This window comes from Strix aluco, chromosome 9 (genome assembly GCF_031877795.1).
Source record: "Strix aluco isolate bStrAlu1 chromosome 9, bStrAlu1.hap1, whole genome shotgun sequence".
Taxonomy (NCBI): Eukaryota; Metazoa; Chordata; class Aves; order Strigiformes; family Strigidae; genus Strix; species Strix aluco.
The window spans coordinates 5440079-5453368 of NC_133939.1; the positions used below are offsets into that span (position 1 = coordinate 5440079).

A 13290-nucleotide genomic window follows, 5' to 3' on the forward strand; every position below is an offset into this window, starting at 1 on the left:
AAAAATGCTTTGCAGGAAACCCAAGCTGACTAAAAGATCAGGTCAAATGACAGTGTTTACCAGCTCTCTAACCCAAACAGTCTGGCCTTACCAAGTTCCCAGGCAAAAGCATTTACCAATATCACTATTTGCTTTTAATTAAGAAAACAAATATCCAGTGAGTTTTAGATTACTGTAAAAATAATGGTGGTGTGCTACAGCAAAGATCAATATATAATGAAAGGAAGTCTCATTACAGTGATTAAGACTCACCTGCTGGGTGAAAATACAATATACCACTAGTCTAGATGCAAGACTTACCTTGATCCACTGTGTTTATAAATGAAGCGGGAAAGAAGAATGCTCTGGCTCTACAGGCTTTCTTATGTAATAGCCCATTTTCATTTGAGAGATGTTCTATAGTTCAGTTTGTTTCCCTTTACAGGATATTTTAACAGTCTACCCCTTCAATAAAATCTCCAATTGGAGCAGTGGGAGTACATACTTTCACATGACAATAGGGAACCTGGTACGAGGAAGCCGGATCTTATGTGAGACATCTCTGGTAAGAAGAGTTTTGTCAACTTATACACAAGAAATTCCCAATTTTTCCTTTACATGCGGAATTCCTACAAAACAATGGTGCCAAAACAGATGTTAAAACCAGTGCAGATACAAAAAGTATTCACTGCTATGTCAATAAAATTGCAGTTTAGAACTGGCTCAGTGCTATATAATGCCATCTGACACAAAGATATAAGCCTCTTCCTATACATCAAAATTCTATCTATCTGAGACATTAAGAAAAGACTGCACTTACCCATAAAACTATGTAAGAGGCTTTTTGTTTTGCATGGTTTGATCCTTCCATGCAATAACGCCATCCTTGTAAGATTTCACACTTTTCAGTGAGTGGTACCACCTTTTAAGAATTGGTTTCAGATTGCCCATAGACTCAGAAAGCATCACTGTAGTGATATTTAAAGGTAAATTTGTAAAGACAACATAAAAACATTTAAGTCCTAGCTTCTCTCACAGAAAAGCTTGGATTCCTAAGTACAAGATGTCAATCTATAGAATGACAAGGAGACAGTAGAGCTATGCTCCGTAGTTTTGTAAATCTATGAAGGGAAGAATAGATAAATAATTATCAAAACAGTGATAGCTGTTGGAAGAGGAGATGTCCATGCAGGAAAGAACCTAAGAAGAAGATAAAACAGGAAGGAAATGAGTTCTTTTTGCATCTGGAACTCTTTGAGAGACTTAAGACTTTTTTTCTTTTCTGACAGGGTTACAAAATGGATGACCTGTTAACATCCTATGTACGCCTGCTAATGAATGCTGTAAACAAGCAAAAGAAACTCCCAGCCTGAGAGCGAAAATAGAACCCATGACCTTTATCTGTGCCAAACTACCTGTAATTTCATCTCCCAGAAGAAATGCCATATAAAAAATATTAACCTTGATGATCAGTCTTCTGATCACACACTGAATGAACTGTGTTGCTGACACATTGCAAGAGAAGCTCAAGTGAGCATGCGCTTTCAAATATTTGTAACACTTGTCTGTCTTAGATGTAGTATAAGAATTCAATTCAAATTTTGGATCTAGAGAAAGTTTAGCTGGATTTTAATATAATATGGGTGCAGGGGGTGGAGGAACCCTAATATGGGAGCCTGTGCTGATACTCTAGATCTCCTTCATTCTTAAAGAGAGACGCACAATAACAGGTGTCTTGCTTTTGGAAAGAAAATGTCCCCTTATTGTATATGCTCTTACCAAATACATAAACTCCTTGAGTCTTTGCAAACAAAGGTAGTTATTTTTTTCCTCCTGTTGAAAATTCTAAGAGTGGAGAAATAGCCTTTAGTAGTAGGATAACTGGACACCCTGAAAGGTAAGGTGCTGGTTTTCATCCTTTTATCACTAGGTTATGTGCTGCAAGTTACAGCAGACTATGACAGCCAGTTACTGTCAGAATATAACTGTCATTCCTGTGTGCTGCTAAATTAGCAAGCTGTCCACTGGTTTACCATTGCCTTGCTTAAATTAAGTTTTCTTTCTTCCACATTTTATAATGCACTTGGAAACTAACTGCTTTCTACTATGCAGTTTCTAGTAAGCATAAACAAACTCTGAAATTAGTCTGGATTTTGGGTCCATTACTTCTACTGAGTTGCTCTTATTTCAAGTTATAGATGTGCTATTCAGTGCAAATCAGAATTGAAGAACTCAGTCTAGCAGACAGCTGTTGAAAAGAGAGTTTTCTGCTCTATGAAAATGTTCTCAGCTTGGAGTTATGCAGACATTCGTTCATGAGACAAGAATAATAGCTTTAATTTCTCCTGATCTTTTCTATTTCCTGTTTAGCAGGCACTTTGAGTGGTAACATTTGATTCAGCACTTGTTCATCTCTCAGACCTCTGTAAACACACAACTTTGGTCCTATAGGAACCAGTGTGTGCTCAGAGCCTGTAAAGCATACATGCACTGTGGTGGTAAGCCTAGATGTTTACCCCATCAGAGAACAAGTACTCCTTCCTCAACAATGAGCCCTCCCTTGCTCACAGTGAAACATGGACTTGTCTTAAAGCATTTACACCGAGTTCCTTGAGACATGATCTGGCAGTGCTGGAAAAGCAGCTCTGCCAGATCTCTCCAATCTGCCAACATATGCACAATGGTTCTCTTGTTCCCTCAGATGTGTGTGTGTGAAATTCAAACGCTAATGGGAGTTTTGCACATGGGTGGCGGGGAAGAGCCCCACTCTCTTTGTGCATCTAAATGAGTGCCACACTTGTCAGAATAGTTGATCATTTTGCATGCAATCAGATATTCCTGCTATAACGTCCATTGCTGGCAATGGAAACATTTGAGACTAATGACTGAGCTGTTTTGACATCCTATGTCTGATCTAACTGGCTATAAGTCAGAAGCAGTCCATACTTCACCTGTACAAAAGAATTTTGCAGCCAAACTGTACTACTGTTTCTGGTTTTTAAATAAACACTGCAGAAAATCAACCACAATGTCTTTTTTAACAAGAAATTTCAATATTCACTCTAGATCCATGTAGCCTAAACCTACCAAACATGCACTACAGCCTGTAAATGATCATAGCATCCCATCTACTCATTATATACATGACACAATTTGTACAGCACAGCCTCTAAAAGGATGATACCCCTTCCTGCACATCCTCATCAACCCACACATCACCACAGAAGCAGCACAGATCCAAAACGTGCATTCACCACGACAGTGCATCAGATTTCAGCAATCCCCTGAGTTCTGCAAAGTGCATAATGCTCTCTGGCTTGGCATTGCAAATGCAATTTCTTTTTACTGTACAATATACCACTTTTTTACATTTGTTTTTTTTGTGTGAAGATTTAAAATGTGTTACAGTTAACTTTATTACAGGAACATAAAAAGGTACAGTATTACAACATTTCAATCCACAACCACATGTTTTGGTTAGACAGCACAGTAATGTATGACAAAATGAGAGCTCCACATGGTGCAGAATCCACGCTGCTCATCATGGCCTGAACCAAAGCAAGTAGCTGCTAATTCTTTTAGCGGGAGTAACTACGACTCTCTTAAGACGGGATCATTGTTACTAGCTGGGCTCAGTTGCAGAGGTCATACCTCCACGTGGTCCCGCTGGATGCCCTTTGGGGTAACCAAACTGGCCTCTGCCCCGGTGTGACTGAATCACGGCTGCTTCCTCCCTATCAAGTGACATCACCGACCACTTGACAGTACTCCAGGTGACCCAGAGTAGTGGCATCAATTCCCTATCGACCGCCCAAGGCCTTCACCCACAGGCTAAGTTGGGCAAAGCCTGACATTTCTGGAGGGGGGACTGTCGGACTGTGACAACCCTCCCAACCAGACTGACGTGGTGTGCGTCTTCTACCACAGTCCAGGGCAAGAGTGGATTGACCTCTGCTGGCTCCCGCCCTTGCTCTGCTGCTGGTTGCAACCCAGTAGGTGTTGAGGGGGGGGGGACACAAGTCACACCAGACCTTGACTAGGACTGAAGTGCCAGCCTAACAGTCAACGGTTGTTACCTGCCGGCTATGACAGTACAGTGGGAATTTCTTCAGCCAATAACAAGATGTGTCATAGTCTTGGTAAAATTCCAATTGCCTATTCTGGCGATCAAATCCTGATCTGGCCACAGGTGGATGGGCCACTTCCACTTAACCCGGAAAACAGACATATGCATTCGTTGTATGTGTTTGATAAACAGTCTATACCATCCTCAGCACTTAATAGTGCTTTACAGACTAGCACAACCACACTTATTACATGTTTGCCTGCAATCTACTCCTTCACCATCCAACTACTTTTAAAAAGAGTGTCAGTCAGATCATCTAATACAAAACATGAGACATCTAGAAACTCTCTGTACAGAAGGTTGAACAATATTTGCCTACATTGCAGAAACTGCTGTAAGAATAAAGACCAGGATGCAAACCCCAGAGAGCATATTAGGTTGCCATAAAGAAAGACTGCAAGTGATTAACATACACTTTGAATACAAATAAGCTTCACATAACTGTGGTTTCTAAAAGCAAAACCATTTTCAAGTGTACTCAGTGAATATTAGTGATTTTAATTCAGTATGTATAAATATAAATGTAAACTATAAATGTATATAATGAGACAACAGCTTTTAGTAAGTGTAGACTTCTGAGCCAAGTTCAACCTTGATATGAATCTATACTCTCCAGTGGTGTGATACCTAGGATGAATTTGGCCAGCATGTCTATTTACAGCAATGGAAAAAAGCATGCAGCTTATTTCTGGCTTGGACATTGACTTTATCTTAAAAAACAAACCAAACCCAACCTGTCAGTCTATCAACACACTCAGGAGAATTTGTAAATCTGCATTATATTCTACTTAGTTTTTAAAAAGTGGACTCAAAGTAGAGGAAGATGCATTTATTTAAACTATCTAGTTATTTCTCCTACTCCTTCAATTCCCCTGTCCCACAAAAGGTATGTCAGTAATATTCACTACTATAACTCTGCACATTGCAGGTTATGGGCATCAGAAGTATAAGAAAAATAATTGTGAAAAATTAATAATTTAAGAGATATTAAGAGAACATCACCCTCTGCTAATATAGAGATATGGGATTATGATGTTTTTTCCTCCCCACTAATTTTGGGAAATGGTCTGAAGATAGGGACATAATCCAAATCCTAGAGAATTGAACACCTTATCAAAGAGAGTGATACCAACTGTCCTCTGAGTACTGAAGCTTACCAGGTCTACTGAATTTCTAACATGAGACAGAGTGAGAGGACACACTAGATCTCAACTTGCAGTACAAAAGTAATTCCATTTACCTCTACATACATGCATTTTCCATTGCTGAACTTGAGAGTGGCCAAGGAAAGAATATTACCTATTGCCTGCTAGTTACATAGTCTTTCCATATTTACCAGTAGCTCTGTGGCTGTGTGTTCCTCCACCATCTTCCCAGAAGGCTGAAGATACACACAGCTGCTCAGATTTAGCATTAGACCTGGCCTGTGACTAAGTTTATAGGAACAGACATGAATGCTTTATGCTGAGAAGAATCTGCATAACATACTGAACTGCGCCTAGATCAGTAGCTCTTGTGTTTTATGCTGTGAAAAAAATGCCAAAGAACAGGCTTACAAGACCGGTCTTTGCAGTGGCCACATACTACTGCACCAAAAGACATGTTGCTCTTTGTGCCTTTAACTAAAAGACCATTTAAAGGCTAGTGAGAGAACAGTGACTAGCCGCATTTTCTATTAAAGCAGTGACAAAAGCAGCTACTATTACTGTAATCTGCAGTGCATATTGGTCAGAAGAGGATGGAAGAGCTCTACTGTTAAAATTAGGCCTACACCCTCATCAGTGTTATGGTGGATGCAGTGTACCCCAGGTGAAAGTTTATGGTTACTCACAGCAACAAAAAGCAAAGCAGCTGAAGGAAATTGAATTAGCAAAGCCAGTAAGTATCTAAGACATGGTCTCGCATGTGGAATTCTTACCTGCACACAGTTAACCAGGGTTTCCCACCACTGCTGTGATATCACTGGTCCAGTTTCATGGGTAGTAGCCACAGCTTAACGGCTATCAAGGCTTTAGCTATTTTGTTTAGATCTATTCTGAGCAGAGTGCGATGGCAGTGACGAGAATTTTAAGGTAGATTATTGCCCCAATCCAGTTGCTGCTCACACATACAAGAAATGAGGAAGCTTTAACTTCTTGCTAGCTAATTCACCTGGGGCTGCAGGGTGGTGCCTAGGCCCACCTCCTGTGTTCATTTGACCTACTAAACCAGCCACTTTTTGGAAGATTTAAATCATGCAAGGGACAGCAGTCCTCCAGTGCCTTTCATCCTGTCTACCTCACGGAAGGGCAGGCATAGTCTCCAACTATACATGGAAAGGGATTTTCAGGCTGCTCAGCTTAGTTCAGCCAAGAAATCACAGGGGACACCTCCAGAGGTCTCAGAAGCTCACTGTGATTATACAACACACAGGTGGACTCAGGAACAGCACTGCTGATGGCCCACCCCTGAAGAAATATCAAGAATGTTTAAAAACCAGTAAATTTCTCAGCACCTTGCATTGTACTAGCAGAGACAGTACAACCAGTGAAACTTCACCAGTGACAGGCAAAATTACAGAGCAGAACTATATGCTTAAGATGTACAGATTCATGCCTGAGGTCCTCTCTTTAAGTACACTCAGGTCTTAAGAAGAAAGGTGATGGGAAACTCTTCTTTGGGTGAAAATTTAAGAAAAATGCTTCCTGGGTTTTTTCTGCGTAAAACCACATTTACTAGAAACTGTAAATATTAGAAACCTCTTCATGTAATTTGGCTTTCTGAAGCTTTCAACAAGCATATACTCATCTTTCAAGTAAAATGAGAAGGGCAGGGAAACTGAAGTGCTTAAATTGGTACCATATTATCATTTTGATTTCATCATGTAAAGGAATACCCAGGCTCCAGCCACATTGCCTCAAGAAGTGTCAGCTATGCCAGTGGATAGGACATGCTTTGTGTTGACAACTAGAAGCTCCAGTACCCATGTAATAGTAGAGAACAAACTGAGAAAACTGTAGTGTCAGTTTCTAACAAAATCTTTTGTTTCCCACAGCCACCTCCTCCTTAAGGAGAGCCCAGCTATTCTGAAGAGGCTGACATGGCCTTGACAATCGAAATCTCCTTAGTACTGAAGAGGGAAGCAGCAAAGCAAACTCCTTCACCTGTCTTAACTTTGGATCTAAGCCAGACAAGTGGGCAGTGCAGATGGCATAACTATTGGTCCTTGGGCTTTCCCAGTAAACCTGCAAACCAGGACTGTACAGCATCCGTATATGCTCAGTAGGAAGCTGGAGAAAAACCAGAACATTTTGCATGTAGCAAAGACTGACAGCTTTCAGAATATTTGCCTACATATTAAAAAAAAAATTAAATGTCTTCACCCAGGGTAAGAAGAGAAATTTTTATACTTTAACTGAAAAAGAGCAAATCACACATTTCTTCCACCCCTACACTAAACCACTGTTAGAGGAATGGAGAGAACTACAGTTCAATTAAGGAAGGAAAGACTGTGTACAGTTCCACAAAGGCAGAATAAGCTGTTATTAGCAAATTAATAACCAGCCTGTAAACTGCTCAAGCAGAAATCATATTCCTCTTTCTGCCAGTGTTAATAGACAACTGCTTGAGAAAAGGGATAGTCAAGATGCAGGCTACATTACCAGAAGCAGGGGAAGGTACTACTGATCTTTGGTTTCACCTGTTCATAGTAACTGCCTCTGTAATGAACAGCTGCTGTGAGCAGTTTATGACTGTTAAGAGTGCAGTCAGTAGACTGACAGACTTGTTTAAGCAGAGTTTAAATCCAGAGCTTTGGGATGTGCTTTCTTGGATGCCAGCTCTGACAACTTCTTCAGGCGTTTCTTCAGCTCCAGAGGGAATTTCTCATAGCACTTCTTGCATACAGGCTTCATGTCAAACTCCACAAACTTATTCCTTTTAACACAAAGAACAGCGGGCTATTAAAATGGTATTTGCAAACTATATGCTTCACTAAATCAAGTCTCCATGCACCAATGTAAATGCTGCTGCTTGTGTTCTGTCGCACGTATAAAGCAACTCACTTCCTTGTCTTGTCATGCAAGTGTCCATGTAAGAGACTGGGTTCTTATCAGGGAACTAGGGTCTTTAGTATTGCTAGTTCAATAAGGAGAAAGATTTTGCTATATATTTGAATAATAATAATGTTATCATAGATTGGAAGTGTCACTTCAAAGGTTCTCTTTGTGATGAATTAGAGCTTCTTCATATGCAAGGCCAGTAGGGCCACCCCAGCATAGTAGGATGAGGGTTTGAACCCGAGTAAGGAAAAATGTAGGATTGCTCTGTCTTCTGTTCCCCTTCTACATATTTGAGGTAACTAGCATAATATTTTCTTTCAAAATAATCTACACGACTGCAAATACTGCCATTGAGGGGAGCATCCAGACTAAGGAGATATGGAGGCTGCAGGTATTTCAGAACAGTTCAGGCAGTTACCTGAAGTTTAGAGCCTTCCCTCTGTACTGCTGAATCAGTTCTCCTCTTACCCAACCTTCTTACAGAATAGACTAATGAAGGAAAATAAATTAGAGAGGATGCTAAGTCCCAGCTCCCTTTTAGTTCTGAAATCAGTGGAATTATAAGCACCTGATCCCAAAGAGAAAAGGTATATTGCCCCTCAGAGAGGCACCAGCTCACGGCTCCCCCGAGCTGACACCCTGCCTTAGGGGCAAATGTCTCGTATGGTCCAAAATATAAACACTGACTTACTTCAGTGTAAGCTTGATGTTGCAGGTGGAGCAGGAGAAGCAATTCACACACCAGGCCTTGTTAAGAGCTGATACCACTGCAAAAGCAAAAGCACAAAATAAGAGGAAACTGCCGGATTATTTGAATTCGGATTTGTATCCAAATTCAAATGAGGCCAGATGTGAAAAGAAACACTGGTGCCTTGCAACTGTGAGGCTGCAACAGCTGCACTAACAAATAGAACAAGGACAGCAACCCAAAACAAGGAGAGAACAAATCTTACCATCTCCCTCTATCACGTGGCTGCAGTTGTAGCAGACATCTCCAAAGAGCTGCACAGCAAAAGAAATAAGAACAGGAACTCATGTTACTGACTACTCGTGCTCCCCAAATTACACAGCTGGTGTGAACATTAAATCCTAACAATCAAAGAATTCCCAGACACTGCAGTAGCCCCCAAATATACCAATTTAAATCTTCTGAATAACTTCTCATACACTTGCCAAATAGTCTATGTCCCTTTGGATCTCATACCACTAAATACTACAAAACCTTTTTTGTTGATGCCTCACACTCTACCACTGTTATGTGATCTTAAAGTCCTGTACATGTGGCAATTTGGAGAAAAGAGGATCGGTAGAGTATGACACTTACTGTAGACAAACATCTCCTGATGCTAACCTATAAACATCAAAATAAAACCTAGAGCTACTTTCAAAACGGTAACACTTATGAGAGAGACTCATTTATCTGACAGAAGAAAATACCAAACTCATAGCTGTTGAGTCATACAGAAAAAATAGGTTTTGATTGGCTTTTGAAAGATACTTTACCTATGCTTCAGACAGCACAATATTTGTCTTAGGCCCATGGAAGCAAGTAATTATCAAAGAAGTCCACAAAAATGGTTTTGAAGTAGAATCAGAGGGATTTTAATCACAACCCATGGTCAGTGTTTTCTTCTGTCAATGGCACAAAGAAAAATCAGTATCCCCAAGACATTTCTAATTCTGTTCTCAGCATCACTTTTCACATCTACCAAGAAAAACTCATTTTTCTGTTAAATCTCACTAATTTCTTAATATTGCATTGCCTCTACAAATTCAGATTATGCAAAATCTGCATAGCTTTGCATATATAAAATGCAAAAAAGCGTTTGCCAGTCAAAGCAAGTACCTACAGTATAGACAGCAGAATGTACCTGGTTGTAGTGAGTTTCACAATAAGCCAGTCCTTTTTTCTCATAGTGTCGGTGCCCCAAGAATGGCTTCTCACATTTGGCACAAACAAAATGCTGTAAAAGAATACAAGACATTCAGTGGCAAGCAAAGCGACTTTTCCATCACCAGGGAAAAACATGCATGGTTACAAATCATGGTTCAATACAAGACACTTAATCACAGAATTTGGGTTTGGGTTAGAAGGGACCTTAAGGATCCTCTACTCCCAACTCCCTGTCATGGGCAGGGACACCTTCCACTAGCCAGGTTGCTCAAAGCCCCGTCCAACCTGGCCTTGCCACAGCTTCTCTGGGCAACCTGTGCCAGGGCCTCGCCATCCTCACAGGAAAGAATTTCTTCCTTACATCTAACCTAAATCTACCCTCTGTCAGTTTAAAACTGTTACCCCTTAATGCTTTAATGAAACTCAGATGGGAAAATCTTTATTGAAGTAAAAAAAAAGGAGGAAAATTTAGTCTATTATAGCAATTAAGAATTCTATTCAAGATAAAGAGAAGACCTGCTGCAAGGGCAATCATCTTGTGACTATTCTGATAGACTTGTGGACTATTATCTTGCTTGTTTCAAAGAGAAACAGGAACATAAAACATGGTTGGTCTGAATGTACTTCAAATAAGCAGCATCATCTCTGTCAGTTCAAGCCCTATGAGGCTTAAATCACTAACAACATAAATCACTGAAAAACTTCACAAGCTGCGACGACTCAGCTGAAAGTTATAGAAACAAGGAGCTGAACAGGCTTAAAAAGCAAGAATTGCACTGGCTCTGACTACATTACAAATTCTAATACTGTTATGAACCTGTTAACCAGGGCTGGAGAGGATATATCTAAGTACATCATAGTAAATATGTGCATTTCCTAGTAAGCAAATGCTGCTCAGTGAACCATATTCTGCAAGAATCTTTACAATGCAACTCAGGCATTTTAAAATTAAGGTTGTTACTGTTGTGAAGGCATAGCTTTCTTAGGCAACCCTGATAACCCTGATGTACTCATTCACTCACATAAGGTAAAGACAATCTGAAACATAAGCAATGCTTTTTTGTCTGAATTCATATATTATAGATCGTGTAAATGTCTACAGCTTCCAACTAGCACTAGTCCTCTTCCAAAATGGCTCCTGAAGGAAGCTTCAGATTCAGAGAGGCCTCACCTCAACATGCCATTGCTTTCCCAGAGCATTGACCACTCGTCCCTCAATGGGCCTGCGGCAGGCTCCACAGATGGGAATTCCCATCTTGTCGTGGCAGGGCAGGCAGTACAGTTCTCCCTTCAGTTCCCGGGCCTCAGCAGTCAGCTCCTTTCTGAAAACATAAACATGCCCCTGAAATAACAACACCAAGTGAAGCTCTAATGCCCAAGATGAAGTTCTGAAAAACTATACTGGAAAGGTAACATACTTTGGCGACATTCATGCTACAAATGCAGAGTCATTAAATTAAGCTAGTGAAATACAGTTATTGTCAACTCATCTTTCTAAAATTGCTTTCTCGGTTTGCCAGACAAGAAAACACATGTGGAATAGCATGTCTTCAGCTAGATACTCTGGCAGAAATATGAGGTGCACTTACATGGAACAATGTGGTGTCATGCAAAGACTCAAGCTATCTTTGAGTGGCACAGCTCAGTTTCAAGGACCATCCTGGCAGTGCGCAGCACTGAGCCACTGACTTTATTCTTCAGCACTGTTACCCAGCCTAGGGCAGTCCTGTGCTCCAATTATACTGCCTTCATGGTAAGTCATTCAGGTCAGACAGGTATCAGCATGGTTACAGACTGTGCCAGAAGACTGACACAGTTCACCAAGTCATCTTTTTTTCTGTCCAAGAATGCAAAGTGAAACTATTTTGAATAGCTTGGCAACAGCTATCTTTGGACAACACTATTACTGTAATCTGCACACAGCCTTTCAGGTAAGTTCACACCAAGGAACTATATTCATTTTCAGTATAAAATAGTGTCATTCAAGTTTAGGATAAAAGAACATTTAATGGCAAAATAAAACTAAAGTCCCTGTAGACTTTCCAAATTTCTTTTCATTTCTCCTCACACAAATTCTGTTTGTTCAACAATGTGAAGGCATCAAAGTTTAGGCCTTGGAAAGGACTGCACTGCTGACTGTACTGTTTGTCTCTCTCCTTTTTTGTCAGAGTTTAGAATATGAGAACATACCCACAGTGGGTGCAGTTGAAGTGATCTGGATGGTAGGAATCATTCCTAAACATCAGAGGCTGCTCATCAATTATCAAGTGGCACTTCTGACAGATGTACTTGCCCAGCCCCTTAGCTTTTTCACGATTATGGCACGGCCTGCACAGATGCCTGGTTAAACAAAGTAAAGAAAAGAAAACACTAAGAAATTCTTTCTCCTAAAACAACGTACATTGCATGCTGTAGGATGTACTTTATGTAACAGAAGAAGTGTCTTCCGAGGTCAGACTAAACACAATTTAGTTTAGTATCCTGTCTTTCACACCAGTTGCACAGAAAAGAATATGTGGATAGACCAGTCACAGAGTTGTATTTCCCTAGAATACTCCTCCAACATTCACTGATTTATATCCCATCAGGGATATCACCCTGTCATTCTTCTGGTTATCCTTTTCAGTTCTAGATCCTTTTTGAGAGGTGGGCAAGGAAAAGTGGCAACACCCTCTCTCTGTTACTAACTATGGGATCCAGCCATAACAGAGGCATTACAGCACCGGGAGGGAGTTAAGGAGAGAGAATAAAAAATATTAAAACAAAGCACATTGCTTGAATGCCTTTACCATGGCTGGACTCCTTAGTCTTCAATAGCTAGGACAAACAAGAGACCACTGAATACTAGCTCTTCTGCCTACAAATTCCTTTTAGTCCTAAGTCAAAGAAAATAAAGAACTATGCAATTTTATGTGGTAAATGTAACTGTGTGTTATGTGGTAAATGTAAATGCATCACAGGTTCTAGAACATATTACAAGTACAAGTCCTGAACAGGTAGATAAGCCAAATTTTTGGTAGAAAAGCCTGGGCAAAGGCATAAAAAAACTTCTGTAAAGGCTGATGGAATCCACTAGTTTTATCCCAATATTTAGGAGCTCTGAGGAGAAGATGTTCAGTTTACTTGCCTATTACCTACCCCTCTAGCTGCAATGCTGCAGGCTGGGAAGAATTTATGATAAAACAAAAATGACAGGGGAATGACTCCTGTGGGTTTCTTTGTCACAAAACAGACAAGCCTGCTTAATTCCT

General features: G+C 40.3%; 2 protein-coding genes across 5 annotated transcripts in view; one reads left to right on the forward strand and one right to left on the reverse strand.

Annotated features, from left to right (window-relative positions):
* The window catches only part of MYO7B (myosin VIIB), a 50808-nt gene extending 47806 nt beyond the window's left edge, over positions 1-3002 (forward strand). The window contains exons 48-49 of the mRNA XM_074833258.1: positions 425-544; positions 1269-3002. Coding sequence (XP_074689359.1) covers positions 425-544; positions 1269-1352 — 204 coding nt within the window. The 3' untranslated portion in view covers positions 1353-3002. The remainder of the gene's footprint in view (positions 1-424; positions 545-1268) is intronic.
* Positions 3003-4582: 1580 nt separating this feature from the next.
* Positions 4583-13290, reverse strand: part of LIMS2 (LIM zinc finger domain containing 2) — a 35433-nt gene continuing 26725 nt past the window's right edge. For all 4 annotated transcript variants that reach the window (XM_074833567.1, XM_074833565.1, XM_074833563.1 and 1 more), the window contains 6 exons: positions 12230-12379; positions 11211-11361; positions 10017-10109; positions 9099-9147; positions 8837-8912; positions 4583-8020 (listed from right to left, as the gene is read on the reverse strand). In XM_074833567.1, the coding sequence (XP_074689668.1) occupies positions 7873-8020; positions 8837-8912; positions 9099-9147; positions 10017-10109; positions 11211-11361; positions 12230-12379 (667 nt within the window). In that variant the 3' untranslated portion in view covers positions 4583-7872. The remainder of the gene's footprint in view (positions 8021-8836; positions 8913-9098; positions 9148-10016; positions 10110-11210; positions 11362-12229; positions 12380-13290) is intronic.